This window comes from Enhydra lutris, unplaced genomic scaffold (assembly GCF_002288905.1).
Source record: "Enhydra lutris kenyoni isolate GAN:26980312 unplaced genomic scaffold, ASM228890v2 scaffoldscaffold13, whole genome shotgun sequence".
NCBI lineage: Eukaryota > Metazoa > Chordata > Mammalia > Carnivora > Mustelidae > Enhydra > Enhydra lutris.
The window spans coordinates 36507082-36526941 of record NW_019154097.1 but is presented as its reverse complement, the minus strand read 5'-3'; the positions used below and the strand labels follow the sequence as shown (position 1 = coordinate 36526941).

The 19860-nt window shown below is 52.1% G+C and overlaps 1 protein-coding gene across 1 annotated transcript in view; it reads left to right on the top strand.

Annotated features, from left to right (window-relative positions):
- The window catches only part of LOC111146225 (adenylate kinase 8), a 114936-nt gene that overhangs the window by 26264 nt on the left and 68812 nt on the right, over nt 1-19860 (top strand). The window contains exons 6-9 of the mRNA XM_022501679.1: nt 8976-9057; nt 9612-9683; nt 10598-10798; nt 12535-12666. Of these exons, the coding sequence (XP_022357387.1) occupies nt 8976-9057; nt 9612-9683; nt 10598-10798; nt 12535-12666 (487 nt within the window). The remainder of the gene's footprint in view (nt 1-8975; nt 9058-9611; nt 9684-10597; nt 10799-12534; nt 12667-19860) is intronic.

The window sequence follows — 19860 nt, the reverse complement described above, 5'->3', positions numbered from 1 at the left end:
AGGGGAGCCTGCGGAACATCATCCCGTCCGCACCCGGGTCACCCGTTCTAGCCAGCTCTGCCCGGTCCCCAGCAGTCGGTCAGGTCTCCCTCATGCCCCCACCACACGTCCGGAGTGGAAACCGGCCCCGGCCCGCCAGGACGTGTGGTCGGCCACATGAGGTGTAAACAGGCCTCGGCTTCAGTGAGCTGCAGAAAGATCACCTTGCCCCACGACTCGTCAGGCCTGTGGTCTTGGCGTGGTAGAGGTCAGGAAGAGTGAAAACGAAGGCTGAGCGCTGTGAGCCGAGAGCGGAGTCAGCCCATGGAGATGAAGACACGGGTAGCGGTTAGCCGGCGCTTAGGAGCCCGTGGTGTGTGGCAGACACTGTGCCAGCGCGTGACGCGTTTTCTGACGGGAGCCACACAGCTGTCCCACGAAGGTGTCAACAACTAAGACTTATGGGCGCCTAAACTGTGCGCGAGGACCCATTCCAGAAGCCCATCATGTTCAGAACATCCGGCCTCACATCATCTCTCTCCTTGGGCTGAAGAAAGTGTGTCGTCGTTGGATACCAGACTTTGGTGCCCGATGCTGACCTCGCTCCCCGAATCCCCAGTTGGGGGAAGGTCTGCGGCGGGGCGCTCGGGGACCTCTGTCTTTCATCTCAATGTCCTGGAGGCTCCCAGTTACATCGCAGGAGAGGAGGGCATGAGGCGGCACGCTTGGGACCGTGGACCCTGAAGTTTCAGGTTTACCTGGCAGGCTTCCGGAGAGCCCTTTTCTTTGTCCCTTTCCAGGCACAGATAGACACTTTCCCGCCCAGAACGTGAGTCAGTATTTACGGCGGGAGCGCCGGCGGGTGGAGGAGCCTGAGTCCAGCCGCAGAACCTCCCCCCGTTTGCTTGATTTCTCCTCCTGTCATTAGGCTGCCATCCATCACCCGTCTTTCGTCCTCTGACAGGAGGAACGCGGGGTTTCCTTGCCATGTTTCGACACTCACAGGTTTACGGATGTCACGCACATCCTCTGAGGAGCGCGGTTTTATTGATCAACAGCTCTGCGGAGGCCCGGGCTGCGCGCGCCTCCAGCCCCGACGCCGTTGGGATGGCAGCACGGCCGAGGGCGGTCTGGCATCTGCTCCGAAAACTTATGGCCGGCGTCACGGCGAGGCAGGGCTCGGGGTCGTGGGGAGCCGGTGAGTCTCAGGGGTCCCTCCTCGGGGGGTGTTTCTGACCCCTCGCCCGAGGCCGTGGTTGGCCGGTGGGTGTGATGCGGGGCCCAGGTGTGCGCACACGGAGCAGCGGCCCCCAGGGGTCTGCAGGCGGCAGGTGCACGTGACTATCCCTTTCACTGTGCGCACCAGGGAAAGCAGGTGACGGGATGCAGCCCCGAGTCTGATGTCTGAGCAGCCATAACTTGGGCGTCGGCAGAGAGAGGGCCCTGGTGATGCTGGAAACAGAGCAGGACGGGGAGCCACCGCGTGGAGTAGAGGCCCGCCTCCCGAGAGCCGGAAACGCCAGCCAGAGGGGCAGAGCAGAGGGTGGCCGCTCCTTGTGCCCTCGTTCCTAAGCTCTTCACTCCTTGGTTCCTCGGTGAGCCGGCCACGACGAGCAGTGTGGTGTGGGCCAGAGGCGGGGACGCATGCCAGGCACCCCCACTTCTCCAGCACCCGCGTCCGCCAGACGGGATGCGAGCCTTCAGGTGCATCTAACCCCACCTGCCAGCAAGGGTGGGCGCTCCCAGCTCCGCCTGCCTCGCAGACGGGAAGTAGTCACAGCCCGTACAGCTGGGAGGTAGGGGTCCTGGGGTCCCCATCTGGCTCAGTACCGTCAGTCAGTAGGATTTGAAAGACATGTGGAGAGTCACACGGTGGTTTTCAGCTGTATTCTGTAACATAGTCGTACCCCGACTTGACTCATCAGCTGACTGATAGACTGCCTCTGCCATTAACAGCGCGTCGGGGTGTTGGTCAGGACACGAGCGCAGGTGTCCATTTCTGGGTGTGCCTTTCCTGTACTGAGACTTGGTGGCATTCGCTCGTGTCGAGACTGGTGAATTCTCGTTCTCTGAAGGCAGGATCGGTGCTCTCACGTTTTCTTTGCAAGTTGGTTAGGTTGGGCTTTTCCGGGAGCAGCAGAAGGGGGTGGAGCCTCTGGAAGTGGAAGATCGAGGCCTGAGATGAGAGGAATTTAGGAAGACCCGAGCAGGGGTGCCAGCCTCCTGGCACGTCGGGAGCCAATGCCCCGGGAAAGTGAGCTGAGCTGGGAGAGAGGGAGTAAGAGTGGGAAGGTGCTTTCTCCAGGGAGATAGAAGGACAGAGGGGCCAGCACCCTGTGGGGGTGGGGTGGGGGAGCGGAGGGACAGGGCCTCCTTGTGGAGGTGCGGCCCTGTGTCACTCAGGGCCCTGCCTGCCTTGTGGGACCTGGCCTCACAACTTCATAAAGTCACCCCTCTGTGGATTCAGCCTTTTTAAGTCTTGTGGAAATGCGGCCGCCCCCCGCCCCACCCATTGCTGGTGGGGGGAGGAAGGAGCAGGTGTGCGTGAAGCGCTGCCTTGGGGCGGGTACTTGACCATCACACTTGCTGTCCGTGACCTCGTGCGGTCGATTCAGTGATGTTCTTGTGGGTGGTCTCAGGCACCCACTGTGCGGACGAAGGCGCTGAGACCCGGGGCGGGCTCGTTGAGACGACAGAGCTGCGGGATCAGAGCCAAGATTCGGACCTGGCCATAGCCCCATCTGTGGCCAGTGCGTTCCCTGCCTGGGGCCCAGATGGGCAGTGTGGGGATCCTAGGTCGAGGGGAGCACTCCAGCTTGCGGGGAGGCGGGAACAAGGACTGGCTGCCTTGGTCTGGGGCCGTGCCGGGCTCAGCGGACGGGCATGGAGAGGGAGGCGTGCAGTCTGAGGAGCCACTTGGGGTCTGTGCGTGGGGGCGACACTGCCGCCTCTGAGAATGAGGCTGGGGCTCTGTCAGCTTCGGTACCGGATCTCAGATGCCTTGCTCCACCCACGTGGTCCGCTTGGGAATTCCCCAGGGAGGGCTGGTTCTAACGGCTGAGCAGACGTGGGTTCCTTGTCGGCCCCCCGCCCCCGCAGCAGCTGCCCCTGCTGCCATGTGGGGGTCACTCCCTTCTCTTCCCAGTGGCAGGGAGCGGGCAGACCCATGCAGGAGGAGCCGGCTGCGTGGCTGGGAGTAAATCATGTCGTGATGTCCGAAGACCGTCAGTGGCAAGCCAGTCCTGTTGATGTCAGTTTTTCCTGCATGATTATTAATAATGTGCTAGTTACTGTTAAAATGTCTCTGTTAGGCCATAAATCTTAGCAGTTCCCCCGCTCCGCGTCACCTGGCCCACGCCTCTTGATTCACAGAGGACATTCGATGCCTTGTACAAGTCAAGAGGTCAGCTGGGAGAGGAAGTGAGTTAAGACAGACTTGGGGCCATAGGTGAGGGCTCGCCCCCCAAGGGCAGACATGGACCTGTTCAGTACGGAAGCACAACGTCCTGCACGGGGTCTCGGACAAACACTCCAGCGAATTCATGGGTCGATGGGGGAGTGAGTGAATGAATGGATCTTACCCCGCTGTAACGACACGATGACTGTTTCCCCATATGCTGGACCCCGACCTCTGGCCCGTGCGGCTCTTCCCATTTCCAGAGAAGCAGACTGCCCATGGGGGGTGCCCTGGGCCGGGCAGTGGCATGCGGTCCCAAGCACTCTGGCGCGGGTCTGGTGTAGCCATGGCCACTCACTAGACTCAGCTCGTTCTAATCCAAACGTGTTCTCCCCAAGTCCTCCGTACTTGGAAAGCTTTCCTCTTCCTTTCTAGGAGGCCATATTCCTCTTTCCAAGAGATCGCCTTCCTGCATGAACCCTTTATAGTAAGTTCTCCAAACTTGGGCTGCGCGGCCGGCTTGGACAATGGAGCGTACAACTCTTGATCTCGGGGTCATAGGTTCAAGCTCCATGTTGGGTGTAAAGATTATCTAACCAAAAAAAAAAAGATTACCTAACCATAAAATCTTTAAAAAAGGACGTCTGGTGCCTATCAGTTGAGCAGCTGACTCTTGGTTCCGGCTCAGGTCATGAGCTCCGGGTCGTGAGATCGAGCCCCACGTCAGGCTCCATGCTCGGTGCAGGGTCTGCCTGAGATGCCCTCTCCCTCTGCCCCTCCCTGTACTCGAGCTCTGGTGCGCATGCGCTCTCTCTCCGACTCTCTCAAATAAATAAATAAATGAAATCTTAAAAAAAAAGTCTTTAAAAAAAGCTGTACAAACTTAAGAAGGATGCCTTCTTGCAAGTAAGTAGAGAAAAAAACCTCGTTCCGCTTTCTCAAGTTTATAATGATAAAACCAGCCCCTTCTTTGTTGCCAGACACTATGCTAGTGTTGTGGGTATTTGCTTTGGGTCCTATTGGATTGTCCCAACAGCTGTGGCCTAGACTGAGAGCATCAGCCCACTTTGCAGATAAGGAGGATAAGGCCCATTGTGGGGAGGGGGTGTTGAGGTGACTGGTCAGAAGTCACCTGACTGGCGGTGGCACGAGCTGATTCCAAAGCCCCCGCTTTTCACCAGCAGATAATCAGACACCCAGAGGGCAAGTCTCATTTCTGAAGAGGAGGGACACAGACATGCTGTGAAATGTTGGAGAGGAGCAGCTCCATTAACGGGATGCGGTTGGATTATCCGTGTCCTTCATTTCCAACCAGAGCCCTTGTGTCTGAACCTGAGAAGGAGACGTGAGCCCAGAAAGTGCATTATGTCTGCAGGGGGCTACCTTGATGTCATCCCTGCCTTGGAGATGGGGTGGGACCGGTCCATTTGGGGACAGAACCGGGTGGTCTTCAAACTGGGCTTTCCCCTGCAGAGCAGCTCCAGGGGCACCAGCGACATTTAATGTGAATTTGACCTGAAAAAAAAAAAAAAAAATATATATATATATATATATATATATTTTAGCTATTTGGGAACATGCACATCTGTGCTGTACCAAATTTTAACACCCTGGAGCTCACTGGGCTTTTAACCTACAGACCGAGGAGTACCGGTTGTCCTGGATCTGCGTGTGTGCATGGAGTGCCACGCTTGTGTCACTGATGAGCGAGAGCGGGACTTGGCACTGCTGGTTCTTGAGGAGTCACTCGTGCACGTTCAGCCTTTTCTGAGCAGGTGCACGGCTGGTAGGCTGTGTTCAGAAGGTGGGGCCGAGCCCAGGGCGTGCCTCGTTGGTGCGGAGCCCTGCGCAGGAGCACATTAGGGAATGACCTGTTCTGCTCCATTGGTGAACCTGAGTGTGGTCAGGAACACCAGAAGGTGTTGCCTATAGTTTGTGAAGTTAAACTTTGAAATAAAAATTCTTATTGGTCATACTTCAGAGGAGCTGGATATGGAAACCTCCTAAGAGGATAAGGTGAAGATGTCTGTGGTTTTGTGTAAACCGAAGGAAGTGACACTGCGGCAACCTGATGTCAACTTCTGCGTATTTATCAAAATAGTCTCCTTGTTCTCATTGCCTTTACAACACAGCCGTTTGCTAAACTCGACCTTTTCAGGTGCATTTCTTCCTGGCTGGACCTATGTCTCTTTTCCCTTCTTGCCTATGTTGGGAAATCACCAAATACTTCGTTAGAAAGAAGAGGGGTAGCTGGCAGGTCTATGGGGCGTCTCGTGATGCTTCCCCTGGTTCGGGCTTGAGCTGAGTGAATCCGATTTGTCAGGTCCAAATCTTCAGTCTCAGACGGCCCCTCCGGACCTCGAGGAATCCGCAGTCGGCTCCCGGAAACGTCTGCCATGGAGCCTGCCGCGGAGCCTGCCGCGTCTGCCGCTGGAGCTGGGAGCCAGCAACGGGGCCTCCCAGGGGAAGCAGCCCACTCTGGTCTTCAGAGGCGAGGGGAGGAGACCGGGGGCCACGCATCAGAGAAGCAGAGTACCCAGAGGGCAGGAGTTTTCGGGTGTGAAGTTGCTAATTGCGCTTTAATAATAGTCAGGAGGGCAGAAGAGGCCAGTGTTCACACGGAGCAGGACAGCCCGCTCTGCGTCGGGCCACGCTCTGCTGGGCCTCGCCAAGTTCCCTCGGCTGGATGGCTGCGTTCTATCCCTTTTTTCATCCGTGACATCTGCTCGGTGCTTGTCCCTCCTGTGATCCCGTACCCCTCGCAGCTGTGCAGACCTCCAGCTTTGCACTGGTGCACGGAGTGCCCCTGAGCATACGGCCTTTTTGATGTGTGATGAAACAGAACCAAGCCACGGGGGTATGGCGAGCGAAGGCATCAGAATATCAATTAACCTGCTCCGAACAAAGCTGCGGCTCCAGAGTGGAGCCGACATTTCACTGGAGTGTCAGGAAGATGGATAATGTATTCTAATTAGGGATTGACGGATACCTCCGCATCCGGCCTCTCCCGGTCGCCAGGCCCACGAACCCAACGAGTGGCCCATCACGGCACCGGCCGCGTGCTGTTTACTGATTTATGACTTCCCGCCTTGCCAGAATTTGCAGCCATGAACTTGCTCTCAACCCAAACTGCCATTCTCTCTTGAAAGTGCCGTCCGTCCTGCAAATGGGTAGTTGCTCAGAACCCCATAAATGCCGGAGCTCTGGGAAGGAAGATCTTTTCCAGGAGCCAAGTTGGGCGCTTCCATGTTAAGGACACTACAGGCCCTAAGCTCCCTGCTGCGGAGGCCTCGGTCACTACCCTTCCCTCCCAGGAGGACTGACCTGGGCCGAGTGGGACTGAGGGATCTCCGTGGTTGCCTTTCCCACCAAGTGTGGGCTGTGCTAATAGGGCGTGAGTGCTGCCCTAAGGGGTCGCTCCAGGACCTTAGTACCTGGGTGATCAGACCATCCTGGGAGTCTGAAAGAGCGACCCTGGAGAGCCAGCGGCTTGGGATTCACTTCCGAGCCCCCCACCTTCTTTTTAAAAAATTTCACATCCGCACCTGAATGAGGCACCGGTGAGGCCAGGCTAATTAGGGAGATGTTCCTCATTTTGCTGCACTTTTCCTGTGTAATTGGAAGGCCCGCTCTCTCCAGCGAGAAGTCGGTGAGAGCTGTTCCCCTGAATAGTTCTAAAAGCTCTGGACCACATACTGATATCAGCTGCAGTTTATGGGCGAGATGATAATGATTGCTTCTTAATGCAATATTAAAAGCGGAGGCCTTCCTCGGTGCTGAGTGGAGACTGAGTTCCAACCTTCTTTCAGCTTCAAAAAGGAGCACGGAACAATCCCCAGCCCTGGTACCAGAAGCCATCAGTGGGCTCCCAGCCCCTCCCTCCAAATAAAGAGAAAACAAGGGGGTCTGAACGTAGCTAAAGTTCAAGAAATTGTGGCCTGGCTCCCAGAGCCGCGCGCGGGGCGTTCTCAGATGTGGTGCCTTCTGGCCCCCGTGGTGGTGTGCTCATCTGTGGGTGTCTGCTCTTTCTAAGAGCGGCAGCCCAGCTCCAGGCTGGCTGTAACAAGGACTTGAGGGAGCAAAAGGCTGTTAAAAAAATTTTTTTTTGCACTTTTGCTTCATTAGCTCTAGAAACCAGGGTTCCATAGGCTGCGTGTTTTCCTGCATAATTTAAGAAATTAATGAAAGCATGCCTGATTTTTCCAACACTCTTTACTCTGTAAATTTGTTTAGTTTGGGGTTTTTTTTTTTTTTTTTAACTGTCAGTGGAGGCCGTTGGAACCTAAATATTTTAATATCGAAGAAATGCACGCCCTTTTCTGGTTAGTTCCTTTTTAGGAACACACGGTGTTCTGTAAATCAGGTGTTATGGGTTATAAATGACCTTGAATCTGAGTTCACCCCTATAGATCCATTCTCTGACCTTAAGCAACTAAGTTCTCCTAATGATGTGAGGGAGGGGTCTATAGCAGGGATGGGAGGAGGTCCCCTTCGGGGGGCCAGTGTCAGAAACCACAGCTCCAGAGTGGCCGCCTGACGCCTCACCACAGAGGGGAGGCTGAGACCGTGGGCTGCTTTATTTCACTCTCACAAAGCTCACTTTAATAATGTATCTGGGCATCAAATCTGAACCACTAAAAAGTGTGTGAGTCACTCTAGACTCCTGGCCCATGAGAGGACTTTTAGAAACTGTTTAACGTGAACCTCGCTGAGGGACATAAAAAAATCAACTCAAATGATGGGAAGGGAAGGCAGTGAGATTGTGAAAATGTCAATTCTTCGTACATGTATGTATTTAATATCGTTCCGAAATTCTAGTGGAATTTCTGTTTTTGAACCTGCAAAATATTTTTGCTGCTTACTTGGAAGAACACATTTTGAAAATAAGAAAAAAGAAAGAGGAACATATCCTATTAGATATAACAAACATTACAGAACAACATTTTAAATGGCGTGAGGAGAGTCTGGGTAGCTCAGTCAGTGGAGCGTGCGACTCTTGATCTCAGGGTTGTGAGTTTGAGCCCCCTATTGGGCATAGAGTCTACTTAAAGACATTTGTTTTTTTTAATGGCATGAGGATGATTCTAGAGTCTACAGGCAGGAAGACGCCAGAGCCAGCATGGTGTCAGCATTCAGACAATGACAAAAATGACATTCGGAGGGAAAACATAGGCTAAAGCATCAACGATATCCCCTGCTTTGCCAGACAGATTTTCCCCAGGACCATGCTTGACGTTGACAAAGATCAGGGAAACAAGTGATCTGAGGTTGGTTCATACACTGGCTAGTAGGTTTTGCAGAGTGACACGGCAGAATGTATCAAAAGTCACAAAAGAAGGTGCCAACTTTTAGAAATCTATTTTCAGGGGTTACCTGGGTGGCCTAATTGGTTAAGCGTCTGACTCTTGATTTCAGCTCAGGTCATGCTCTCAGGGTCATGAGAGTGACCCCGCGTCAGGCTCCACACTCAGTGGGGAGTCTGCCTGGGATTCTCTCTCTCCCTCTCCCTCTGCCCCTCTCCCCTTCTGAAAAACAGGAATTGAAAGTGAACGAGCGACAATGTGGGATAGATGAGCACCTTCCCAAATTCTCTGCCTAGGGTTGGATTCTGGATGGCATCCCTGAAACTCGGGAGCAGGCCCTGATGATCCAGACCCTCGGGATCACCCCCAGACACGTCAGTGAGTAGCCTGCAAAGGGCCCCCCGGTCAGGGCTGCCGTGCCCACACCCCATGAGTGAGCATCTGCTCTCTATCTCCTGTTCCCAGTGCCGACCCTCAGCCCTGTCCCATCCCAGCAGGAATGAGGACAACACATTTAAATTTTTCATAAAGCTAAAGGCATTCGGGGATAGCTCTTGGAAGAATGAAGTTTTGTTTTGACCCTGGTGGTTCCTTGTTCTCCAGGAATCCCACATCTGAGAAACTCTTTGTAGGAAATAGTCCAAAATATGGCAAGGGCGTTCCACACAAAGATGTGCCTTGGAGCATTATTACAGTGAAAATTGTTAGGTATGTGTTCAAGGGTGGCCTGCCCGCTGTCCTGAGACTGTCTCTTCATGGTTTGGTGCCGAGAAGACCACTCTACAGGACTCCTGGGGTGGGAGAGGGTGGTTGTGTTAGTGTCTCGTTCCATAGCAAGAGAAACATGAGACAGGTTATTGGCCCACGAGATTCCAGTGTCTGGGACCTGCTGCCCACCATGCCTGGTTGTGCCGTCTTCCTTTTCTGTCCAGTTGTGCTGAGCGCTCCTGACACTGTCCTGATTGAGAGAAACTTGGGGAAGAGAATCGACCCTCAAACGAGAGGTATGCTGTCTCCACTGCACCCCGCTCCATGGAGTTTCAGACATGATTGATGATCGATGATTATCAGAGTAACAGGCCGCCCACCATTTACTGGGTACTTCTCCACTTCGGACACCTGCAGAAGGCCCCGTGGCGGCCACATAGGATCAGATGCTGCAGGCTGGGCCTGGAGCCGGATGTCACTTGGGAGATGACAAACTCCAGCCAAGGAGGAGTTGGGGGTCCCGGGGGCTGAAGGAGGAGCCCTGGAGATGTTGAGCTGGGTCTCAGCTTTCAAAGACCAGGTGGTTCAGCAGGGGGCCGGGGCCCTTGACCTCTGGCTTTAGGCTTTGGCATCAGACCACCCTGGGTTTGAGGACCCCAGCCCTCCCCTTTCCATCTGTGTGATGTGGGATGAGTTGCCCAACATCACCAACACTCTGTTTCCTTACCCGTCCCTGGGGTGAGACCTCCCTTGTGATCTGATTGCCGTGAAGACAGGTGTGTGCAGGTGGCCCATGACAGGGAGCCCTCAGAAGCCGCGGCCATCCTTCCCGTTGCGCTGAGAACCCTTATCCTTTTGATCTTTTTTTTTTTTTTAAAGATTTCTTTGTTCATTTTGGAGAGAGAGAGAGAGCACAAGCAGGAGGGGTAGAGGGAGCGAGAATCCCAAGCAAACTCTGCATTAAGCACAGAGCCAGACACAGGGCTTGATCCCACGGCCCCGGGATCACGACCCTAGGTGAAACCAAGAGTTGGACCCTCGACCGACAGCACCACGCAGGCGCCCCCTATCCTTCTGTGATTTTTTAATAGAGCCCAGGCTCGTCCCACACGCTTAGTGTGGATCAGCAGCCCGAGACTCACACAGGCTTTGGCCCCTAGACAGCACACCCTGGGCAGTGACTCTGACCTCGTGCCCCTCCCCCACGCAGAGATCTATCATACCACCTTCGACTGGCCTTCCGAATCTGAAATCCAGAACCGACTGATAGTGCCGGAAGACATCTCAGAGATGGAGACGGCGCGGAAGCTGCTGGAGTATCACAGGAACATCATCAGGATCCTCCCTGCTTACCCCAAAATCCTGAAAGTCATCAACGCTGACCAGCCGTGCGTGGACGTCTTCTACCAGGGTAAACGCAAATGGCGGGGGGCTCCCTGGGCACCTCGACCGTCCTTATCCCAGGGCCAACCTGCAACACGACTCAGGGTCTTGAGTCCGCTTAGAGCAGGGGTCAGCAGCCCCATGCCCACCACCACACTGTCACTGGAGCACTAACAAAGGTTCACGGACAGCAGCTGGAGCAGGTGCCTGTGCATGCGTGTGTGCGTGCGTGTGTCTATGCATGCGTGTGTAAAGGTTGAGCCCTCAGACTCTGGAGCCAGGGGCCCTGTGTTCAAATCTCATCCCCACCACACATCAGCTGTGCAGTGTTGGGCAACTCTCGTACCCCTGTTGGCCTCAGTTTTGTCATCCCTAAAATGGGAACAAAAATCGTGTCTTCCTCATCGGCTTGGGGGAGGATTACTTGGAACTCTGCAAATCCCCTATCCACAGTGATGGGTCCAGCAACGGGTATGGAGAAGAGCCCAGTAATGTCAGACATCATTGCTGTTGGGACTCAACGTCCTGTCCAGAGAGGCCAGGGAAAGTTAGAACGATTCTCTCCCAGAGCAGCTGAATTATAATTTGTAATTGTCTCCACATCCAACCAGGTACCGCCTTCCACACAATGCCGGGTAGATGGCACCATAAAAATGACACTCAACAGTTGACAATGGCCCTCGCTGATATATTCTCTCAAATCTCTTTAAGGAAAGTTTTGTTTTGGTGGTGGTGGGGGTGCTTCTGAGCTCCCTGTCCCGGCTGTTCCCTTGACCCCCACCCAGGAGTCCCAGCCCAGAGACCACACAGCCTTGCTCCCCGAGGGGGTCAATCGGTCTGTGGCGGGGTGGGGGGGATGTCTAGAAAATATCTCTAAAACAATCCGGGCTGTGGAGACCATGCCACTTTTCAGTGGTTTTGCATCTCGGAAGGGTCTTTAGTAGCAAACACTATGTTCTGAAGATAAACAGCCACAGCATTTATCTTATGGCATGATTCTGAATTTACACATTAATTACTTCCAAATTACTTAATTAAATTTAAAAGTTCATATGATCGTTCATAAAGAATTCATGCCTGGAATTGTAAATAAAAATGTGAGTGTCTGCATATTAATTATTATTAATTAATAATGCAGACAGATAAATTGAAAATTGGAATGCCAGATTCTCTCTGTGTTGTTTTTTTAATCTCTCTGCAGTGCATCCAGCAGCCACACATTTTTAAAAAGAATAATTAGATGTTGAGACTGTCTGGGGGATCATTACTTCTAATTAACTTAGTTATTTACTGTAAATTAGCATCGTTTGTAAGCAGGCGGCTTTGCCCCTAGTGTTTGTGCGTTTCAGATGTGCCTGGGTCATGGCAGTTCTGAGGACGGAGGGGCGAGGGGCTGGGATGGCTTCCTCCAGCTTATTCTCAGGGGCAGAACATGTTACCCGGGCAGCGGGTTAGGGAGAGCCCCCCCAGCCCGGCCAGCTCTCAGCAAAACGGGGCAAGAGCCCTACGTCTCCTGTGCGAATGTCGCACCCGTGGGATGAGATCATGCCCGCGGAGCACTTAGCTCAGCGGTTCACAGAGCTGGTGCGCGTGACGTCATGGTGATGACTGTCGTTAAGACCGTGGGTCCGTGCACAGCGGGTCTCCGCGCACTGCAAGAGAGAGAGGTAATTGTGGCTGTTGAGAGCCCGAGCACCGGTGCTGTAAGCCGGTTTCCTTTCCTTCAGGACCCGAGTTTACTATCCTCCTCTCCTCTCTTTCCAGCTCTGACCTACGTCCAAACCAGCCATCGATCTAATGCCCCGTTCACCCCGCGGGTGCTGCTTTGCGGGCCCGTGGGCAGCGGGAAAAGTCTGCAGGCGGCCCTCCTGGCCCAGAAATACGGCCTCGTCAACGGTGAGTGCCCCGGCTGCGCCCTGTTTCTGGAGCCTTCCCTTCCTCCCCACCCAGGCTTTCCTGCCTCGTGGGTGTGGGGAGGAGATCAGTCTCGCTTCTCTTTCTTGCTCTCTGCCGTCAACAACGTTCAGTCCGTCTTTGCATGGATCAGCTTTGTTCCTCACGAAGAATATGGCCATAAAAACACTAACCACTAAAAACGCGTCCAGAGAGGCAGCACGTTTCCAGTCGTCATTTGTTCCAGCCTCTGGAGCAGTCGTGCTTCTGGGCTCCGCAGGGCACGTCCTCCAGCCCCAGCGGCCTCCCCAGAAGCCACAGGGGTTGTGTAATCCGGGGCGGCTGCGGATTTATTTTCTCCTGTCCCGTTTGGCTTCCCCCAAACCCGGGTCAGCGTGCTTGCAGGCAAACAATTTCTGAACCAGAGGAGGACTCCTGGCTCGTACAGTTTCAATAAATATTTTACCAGAGGAGAGAAAATATTGAAATCCGTTCTCCAGGCCTGTCCCAAGGCGGCCTCCGGCGGGTGGGGATGCCAGCCTGCCTTACCGAGGACAGGAGCGGGGAAGGAGGAGGGAGCAAGAGCCGTCCTCGCCAGCAACACCACCTCCAGGAAATGCCCCACAAGCCCGAGTCACCTCTACTTATGAAGAGAGAAAAGGGTCCGTGCCCCAAATATAAAAATATGCATATACACGCCTCCAAACTGCAGATACACCATCAAGATACACGTGTGTACACGCACGAATGTACATGCACCAACCCAGAAGGGTTAACGTTTCGACAAAGATGCCTTTTTTTTTTTTTTGGAAGATTTTTATTTATTTATTTGTTTGAGTGAGAGAGAAAGTGAGAAATAGCATGAGAAGGGGGAGGGTCAGAGGGAAAAGCAGGCTCCCTGCTGAGCCGGGAGCCCAATGCCAGACTCGATCCCAGGACTCCCGGATCATGACTTGAGCCGAAGGCAGACACCGGACCAACAGAGCCACCCAGGCGTCCCTAAAGATGCTTTTCAAGCAGGTCTCCTCCAGTATAAAATCCCAAAGCTACTGACAGACTAGCCAGGAGGCAGCAGCTGAAACCGTACCTATAACATGAACTAGGGAATGGAGTGATTATCCTCATTAGTAATGGAAGCAGTAGCAGTCCTGTCAGTAGTCTCGTGAAAACACTACGATGTCGTACTCTGCTTCGATTAGCATGGAAAAACCCTGGACACCTCGGGATGGAAAATGCGGATTTGTTTTTTTTTTTAAATTTAAACTGAATTACTCAGATAATTCCTTCTTTGGGCTTTACCTCTTGAAGTATTACAAGGCTGAATTTGCAGCTATGGTTGTGGCTCCTTTGGTAAGAGTGAGCACTGGCCTGCTTGTCCCTGCCCCCACGTGTCTATGGAGGGGACGGTGACGTCAAGGGCAGGAGCGGCGGAGGGCACGTCTAAAAGCCTCAGCTCTCATCCCAGCCCCTCAATACAGTGCACAGCCTTGGTTTGGGCGCCGTCACCGGGCTGTGTGCTATTTGCACAGGCAGTTAGTCAAGGAAAACATTTTTCACTTTACATTGTTTTCCGTGTACCAATCGCGAAGAATGAGATTATGGGCCTAGATTTCTTCCAAAACTGAAAATAGGAAACCTCATCACGGTTTCTGCTTTGTTACCTAAAGAGCCTTTGGGGGGCTTTTTTCGGTAATTGAGCTAACTCAGAAAGTTCACTTTTCTCCAAGGCATCCTTGGTAAGCTGAAGACATCACCAGAACCCCATAAACCGATCCGAGGGTTCCCCGGTCGGCAGAGGCGCTGTCCGCGGAGGGTTCTCTGCACAGGCCTGTGTGTACCCAGAGCTCCCAGAGCTGCCTGCTCGCCGGGGCTCCCCTCTCCCCGGTTATGGCTCTTCCCATGACAGGAAAACAGCTCCAAACAAGCAAGCAGCCCAATGTTCAGGCCGGCAAGATTGATTGGGAGACTGGGGTGTACAGTTGGTGAGAACATAAAAAGGCACAACTTTCTGAAAGACAGAGGCATCATTGGTGTGAACCCTACAAATCCGGGGCCCAGTGACTTCACTCTGTGGATTTGATTCCGCTGAAACCCCCAGACGGTGAAGGAGAGATGCGAGGGTGCGTCACCAAAGTCGGGGCCACCTGGACTCTGTTAATAAGAAGACAGTTAAGGAAGCTGCGGGAAACCCATCCACTACAGCACTCATTCTGTCATTGTTAGTTAAAATGAAGAGGGGACGATTAAAAAGAAACCTATAAAGTGACTCGATGTCCGTGATCTGCTGTTCAGTGAGGGAGGGGGCGGAAGCCTGTCAAGTCACTGACAGCGTTCCAGGCATGACCTCATTTTTGTTTAAAAAACTGTGCTACGTACACGCAGAAACCATCTGAAGGAACTCGTCAAACTGGCTGTCTCTGTGCGGTGGCGTATTATACAACTCTGATTTTTTTATTATAATGAGTACAAATTTTCTAACCAGAGACAACCATGAAGAATTTTATTAAAATATCATGATCAGGGGCACCTGGGTGGCTCAGTGGGTTAAGCCTCTGCCTTTGGCTCAGGTCATGATCTCAGGGTCCTGGGATCGAGTCCCGCATCGGGCTCTCTGCTCAGTGGGGCTCCTGCTTCCCCTGCTCTCTCTCTGCCTACTTGTGATCTCTGTCTGTCAAATTAATAAATATAATCTTTAAAAAAAAATCATGATCATAGGACCAGTTGGCTGTCTCCGTTGGGAGAGCGTGTGACTCTTGGTCTCAGAGTTGTGAGTTTGTGTGCCCCGTGTTGGGCATAGAGATTACTTAAAGAAATCTTCTTTTTAAAAAAAATTTTAAAAAAGATCATAATTGTCCTCACTGAGTGCTTGCTCTAAGCAGAGCAGGGAAGGTATGGCGAGATCCAGAGTGGAGCTTAAGAATCCAGGTGCAAGGCCGGGCTGGGGCGGGGAGTGAACCAAGGTTAGGTGAGTCCCTCCCCATGCAGTTCCAGGTCTGACTGTCCAGAGCCTTGGTGCTGGGAGCCGTTAGGAGACACTGGGCAGGGGTTTTAAACCAGTCTTACGTAATGGGAGCCCTGAACACTCCACAGTTCCTCTGAATACTTGTTTCCCCACATCTCACAAAATTGTAATCTGTTGTGTTTTATCATTCAGTTCCAAATGTTTTCTTATTTGCCTTGTGGTTTCTTTTTTTTTTTTTTAAGTTTATTTCTTCATTTTAGAGAGAGAGAGAGAGAGAGCACGAGAGGGAAGGCCGGAGGGAGGTGGATAATCTCAGGCAGACTCCACGCTGAGCGCAGAGCCCAGCGTGGGGCTCGATCCCAGGACCCTAACATCACGACCTGAGCTGAAACCGAGAGTCGGACACTCATTATGGTTTCTGTTTTGACTTCTGTGTCGCGTACAAGTGCATTGCTTAATTTCCAGATTTGGGGGAATTTTCCAGATTTGGGGGAGGAGTATTGATCTCTGATGCTGTTGTGCTCAGAGAACACACCTTGTATGATTTCAGTCCTTTGAAATTCACTGACGCTTACTTATGGCTCAGCGTGGGGTCTCTGTCGGTGGATTCCGTGTGCACTTGGAAAGAGTACATACCTGGCCTTGGTGGATATAGTCCCCAGCAGTGTCAGCTAGGGTAAGGTGTGTACGGGGTTGCCCGGTTCTCCCCCGTCCTTGACGATTTCTCGCTACTGTTTTCTCACTTACCGAGGAGATATGTTAAAATCTCCAGCTCTGACTGTGAATGAGTCTACTGCTCTGCCAGTCTCTGCCCCATGTCGTTTGCAGCCACATTACTGGGAGCATGTACACTGAGGACTGTATCAAGTCTTCTTGATGAAGTGACCACTTTCTCATCGGGAAACTCTCCGCCGTCTCCCCAGTAACGCTCTTTCCTGAAGTGTACTTCGTCGGATAGTCACGGAGCCCCTCTGGCTCTCCTAGGATTGGGTGGTATATATTCTGTCCTTTCTCTTTTAAATTATGTGTGACTTATATTCTAAATGCATGTCTTGTACACAACATATAATTGGGTCTTGCTTTCTTAAAAATCCAGTCTGACATTTTCTGCCTTTTAAATGAAGTACATCTCCATTTTAAGTCATTTTTAGTATGGTTTCAAGCCTACCATCCTGGTTTTTTGCCTTCTGTTACCTCTTCTCTGTTCCTCCTTTCCTGCCAGCCGTTGGATTAACCAGATGTTGTTTAAAAGTGCATTTTATTTCCTCCATTGCCTTTTCAGCTGTATCTCTCTGGTTTGTTTTGTTGGTGGTCACTCTAGGGCTCACAGAGCCTCATTTCCTTCTCAGGGTGTGCCTCGAGTTAATACCGTAACCGGAGAACCCACAGTGGACATCTTTCCGTTTGCCTTGCCCACCTCCCTGGTGGTGTTTTTGGCCGGACATCTTACTTCTACATGTTATAAACTCTACAATATGTTGCAGTTATTTTTGCTTTAGTCATTGGTTTTTGTTTTTGTTTTTTTTTAAGGGAAGAAATGAAGGGGAAGGGCTCTGGTCGGTCCCACACATACCGTCACGTTTGTTTCGATCTGCGTTTCCATCTGATAGTCTCTTGCCACCTAAAGAACTTCCTTTAACATTTCTTGTAGCGTGGGTCTGCTGGCGACAAATTCAGCTTTCATCTGCTGGAAATGTCTTTATTCCACCTTCGTTCTTAAAGCACGCTTCTGCCGCACGTAGAAATCTACGTTGACAGGTGTTTTCCTTTTAGCACTTTAAACATGTCATCCCATTGTCTTACGGCCTGCGTTGCTTCTGATGAGAACTTGGGAGACTATTTTGATCCTTGTTCTGCTACATATCAAGCACCTCCCCCACCCAGCTGCTTTCAGTGTTTCCTCTTTGTCTTTAGTTTCCAGAAATCTAACTATGAAATACCCAAGTGGGGATGTGGGGTTACTTGGTGTTTATTCTGCTTGGGCCTCAGAGATTCTCGGATTTGTGGATTGAGATTTTTCATCATATTTTGATTTTTTTTTTCAGTTTGTGAACTTCTCTTGCCATTTTTTTCTCATGTATTTTTTTCTGTCTCTCCCTCCTTCCCTCCCTCCTTTCTCCCTCCTTCCCCCACTTCCCTCTCTCCCTCCCTCTCCTTTCTGGAACTCTGATCACATGTACATGAGACTGAATGATATTGTCTACCAGGTCCCTCTGGGTCTGTCCTTTCTTCCCAGGCCTTCCTTAACCTTCTCTTTGCTTCAGTTTGGATGCTTTCTGTGGCCTGTTTTCCTGTCTTCAGATTCACAGATTGCAGCCTATCCAAGGATTTTCCACTCGAGATATTATATTTTCCAGTTCTAGACTTTGCATCTGGTTCTTTTATATAGTTTCCATTGTTTTCTGCTGGGATTCCCCAACTGTTCACTCATTTAACCGTCTTTTCCTTTCCAGTTTTAAACATACTTACAATCGCTGTTGTATCGTTCTTGTGTGCTTGTTCCGACATCCGTGTCATCTCTTGATCTGATTCTGTAGCCTGTTTTCTCTCTTTGCAGGGGTCACACTTCCCTGATGGGTTGATGGACTGGTTTTTGCATTTCAAGTCGATTTTTAGTATATATTAGACACTGTGGATCTCCCTTCGCCGAGAATCTGGATGGTGCGGTTCTGCTTGAAGAATATGGAGTTAAGAGTTGAGTTCTAACAGCCAGTTAATTTGCTGAAGGATCAGCATAATCCCATGGAGGCTGACTTTTTGTGTTTGTTCAGATGAGACCAGAGTGTGTCTCCTCTCGGGCTCATGTGCCCCCACGCCCAGAGTCTCAGCTGGCTGGGCACCCGGCACCACCTCTCTCTCGGGCTGTCTGAGGGCCAACATCCCCGAGTACTGTGTGCCTCCCCCTCAGATCACAGCCTCCTGGGAGCTTGTCTCTGTCAGGCCTGGGCAGGGGCGGGTCTCACTCACCACGTGTGCAGCTTTGCATTGACCAAAGACCCCAGGGTTTCTGGAGCTACTTCTCTGCACAGCTCCCTTCTCTCCATCCCCTTGGTCCCCAAATCCTAGTTCCCAATCCAGTCTCTGCTTCCCGCTGCTCTGAGTTGGCTTCCCCTTCTCCTCTGCTGTGCTGTGCTTTGAAAAGTGCTCATAGGTAGAAATCCTGGGTGAAGGTGGGACTCACTTTGGGTGTCTCCCTTCTCTCAAAGGTCTGGACCCTGTGCTGTCGGTGGTCCAGTGCCTGGAAGGAGTTGTTTCACACATTTTAGTTGGTGTTATAGCTTTTATAGCTTTTTATGACCGAAGCTACTTATGAGGTCTGGCCAGAATGGGAAGCTAAGTGTGGGTTTGATGTCACACAGACATGGCTTTGAACCCCTTCTTGGGCGCCTAGTGGTTCTGTGACCTGGGAAGTATCACTGCACCTCTTTGCATTCTGAGCACAGGGCTTGTCGTGTAGAAAGATCTCAGTCCCCATCGGCCTCCATCATTCCCCATGTTCCCTTAGCGAGTGACACTGCCAGCTGCTTTCGATATGAACCCTGCTGTCCTCCACACAGTGAGTCAAGCACGTCACCCCTGAGGGATAAGTCTTTGCTGATGGTCATTCTCTTTTTTCTTTTTTTTTAAAGATTTTATTTATTTATTTGACAGAGAGAGACAGTGAGAGAGGGAACACAAGCAGAGGGAGTGGGAGAGGGAGAAGCAGGCTCCCCGCTGAGCAGGCAACCCATGTAGGATTCGATCCCAGGACCCTGGGATCATGACCTGAGCTGAAGGCAGATGCTTAACGACTGAGCCACCCAGGCGCCCCAGTGGTGGTCCTTCTCTTACACATTCACCATTTTCACTTAATTTTAGGAGTGGTGTTTGGTTTCTTTAATATATGAAGAAAACCCCTTGATCTCAATGCTAAGAAAAGCAAGACTGGGCAGTCAACCCATCATGGAAACAGCCAAAACCCTCCCACTTGGGCTCTTAGCAGCTCGTCGCCAAGGACAGACAGTGGAGGTTGGGTTTGTTCAAGCCACGCGGGCACGCCGGTGCCCGTGTCGGGGTTCTAGAGACGTGATGGGGCTCACAACAGGAGGGCTCTTGTCTGCACGGGCCAGCCAGCCAGAGAGGGCTAGTGGCTACGGGCCGGGCAACCCCAGCAAGCTGCCTCAGTTGTGAGTGTGTCCATCTGTCCTGTAAACATAGCCGCGTCCCACAGAAACGCTTGGCTCACAGGAAGGGCT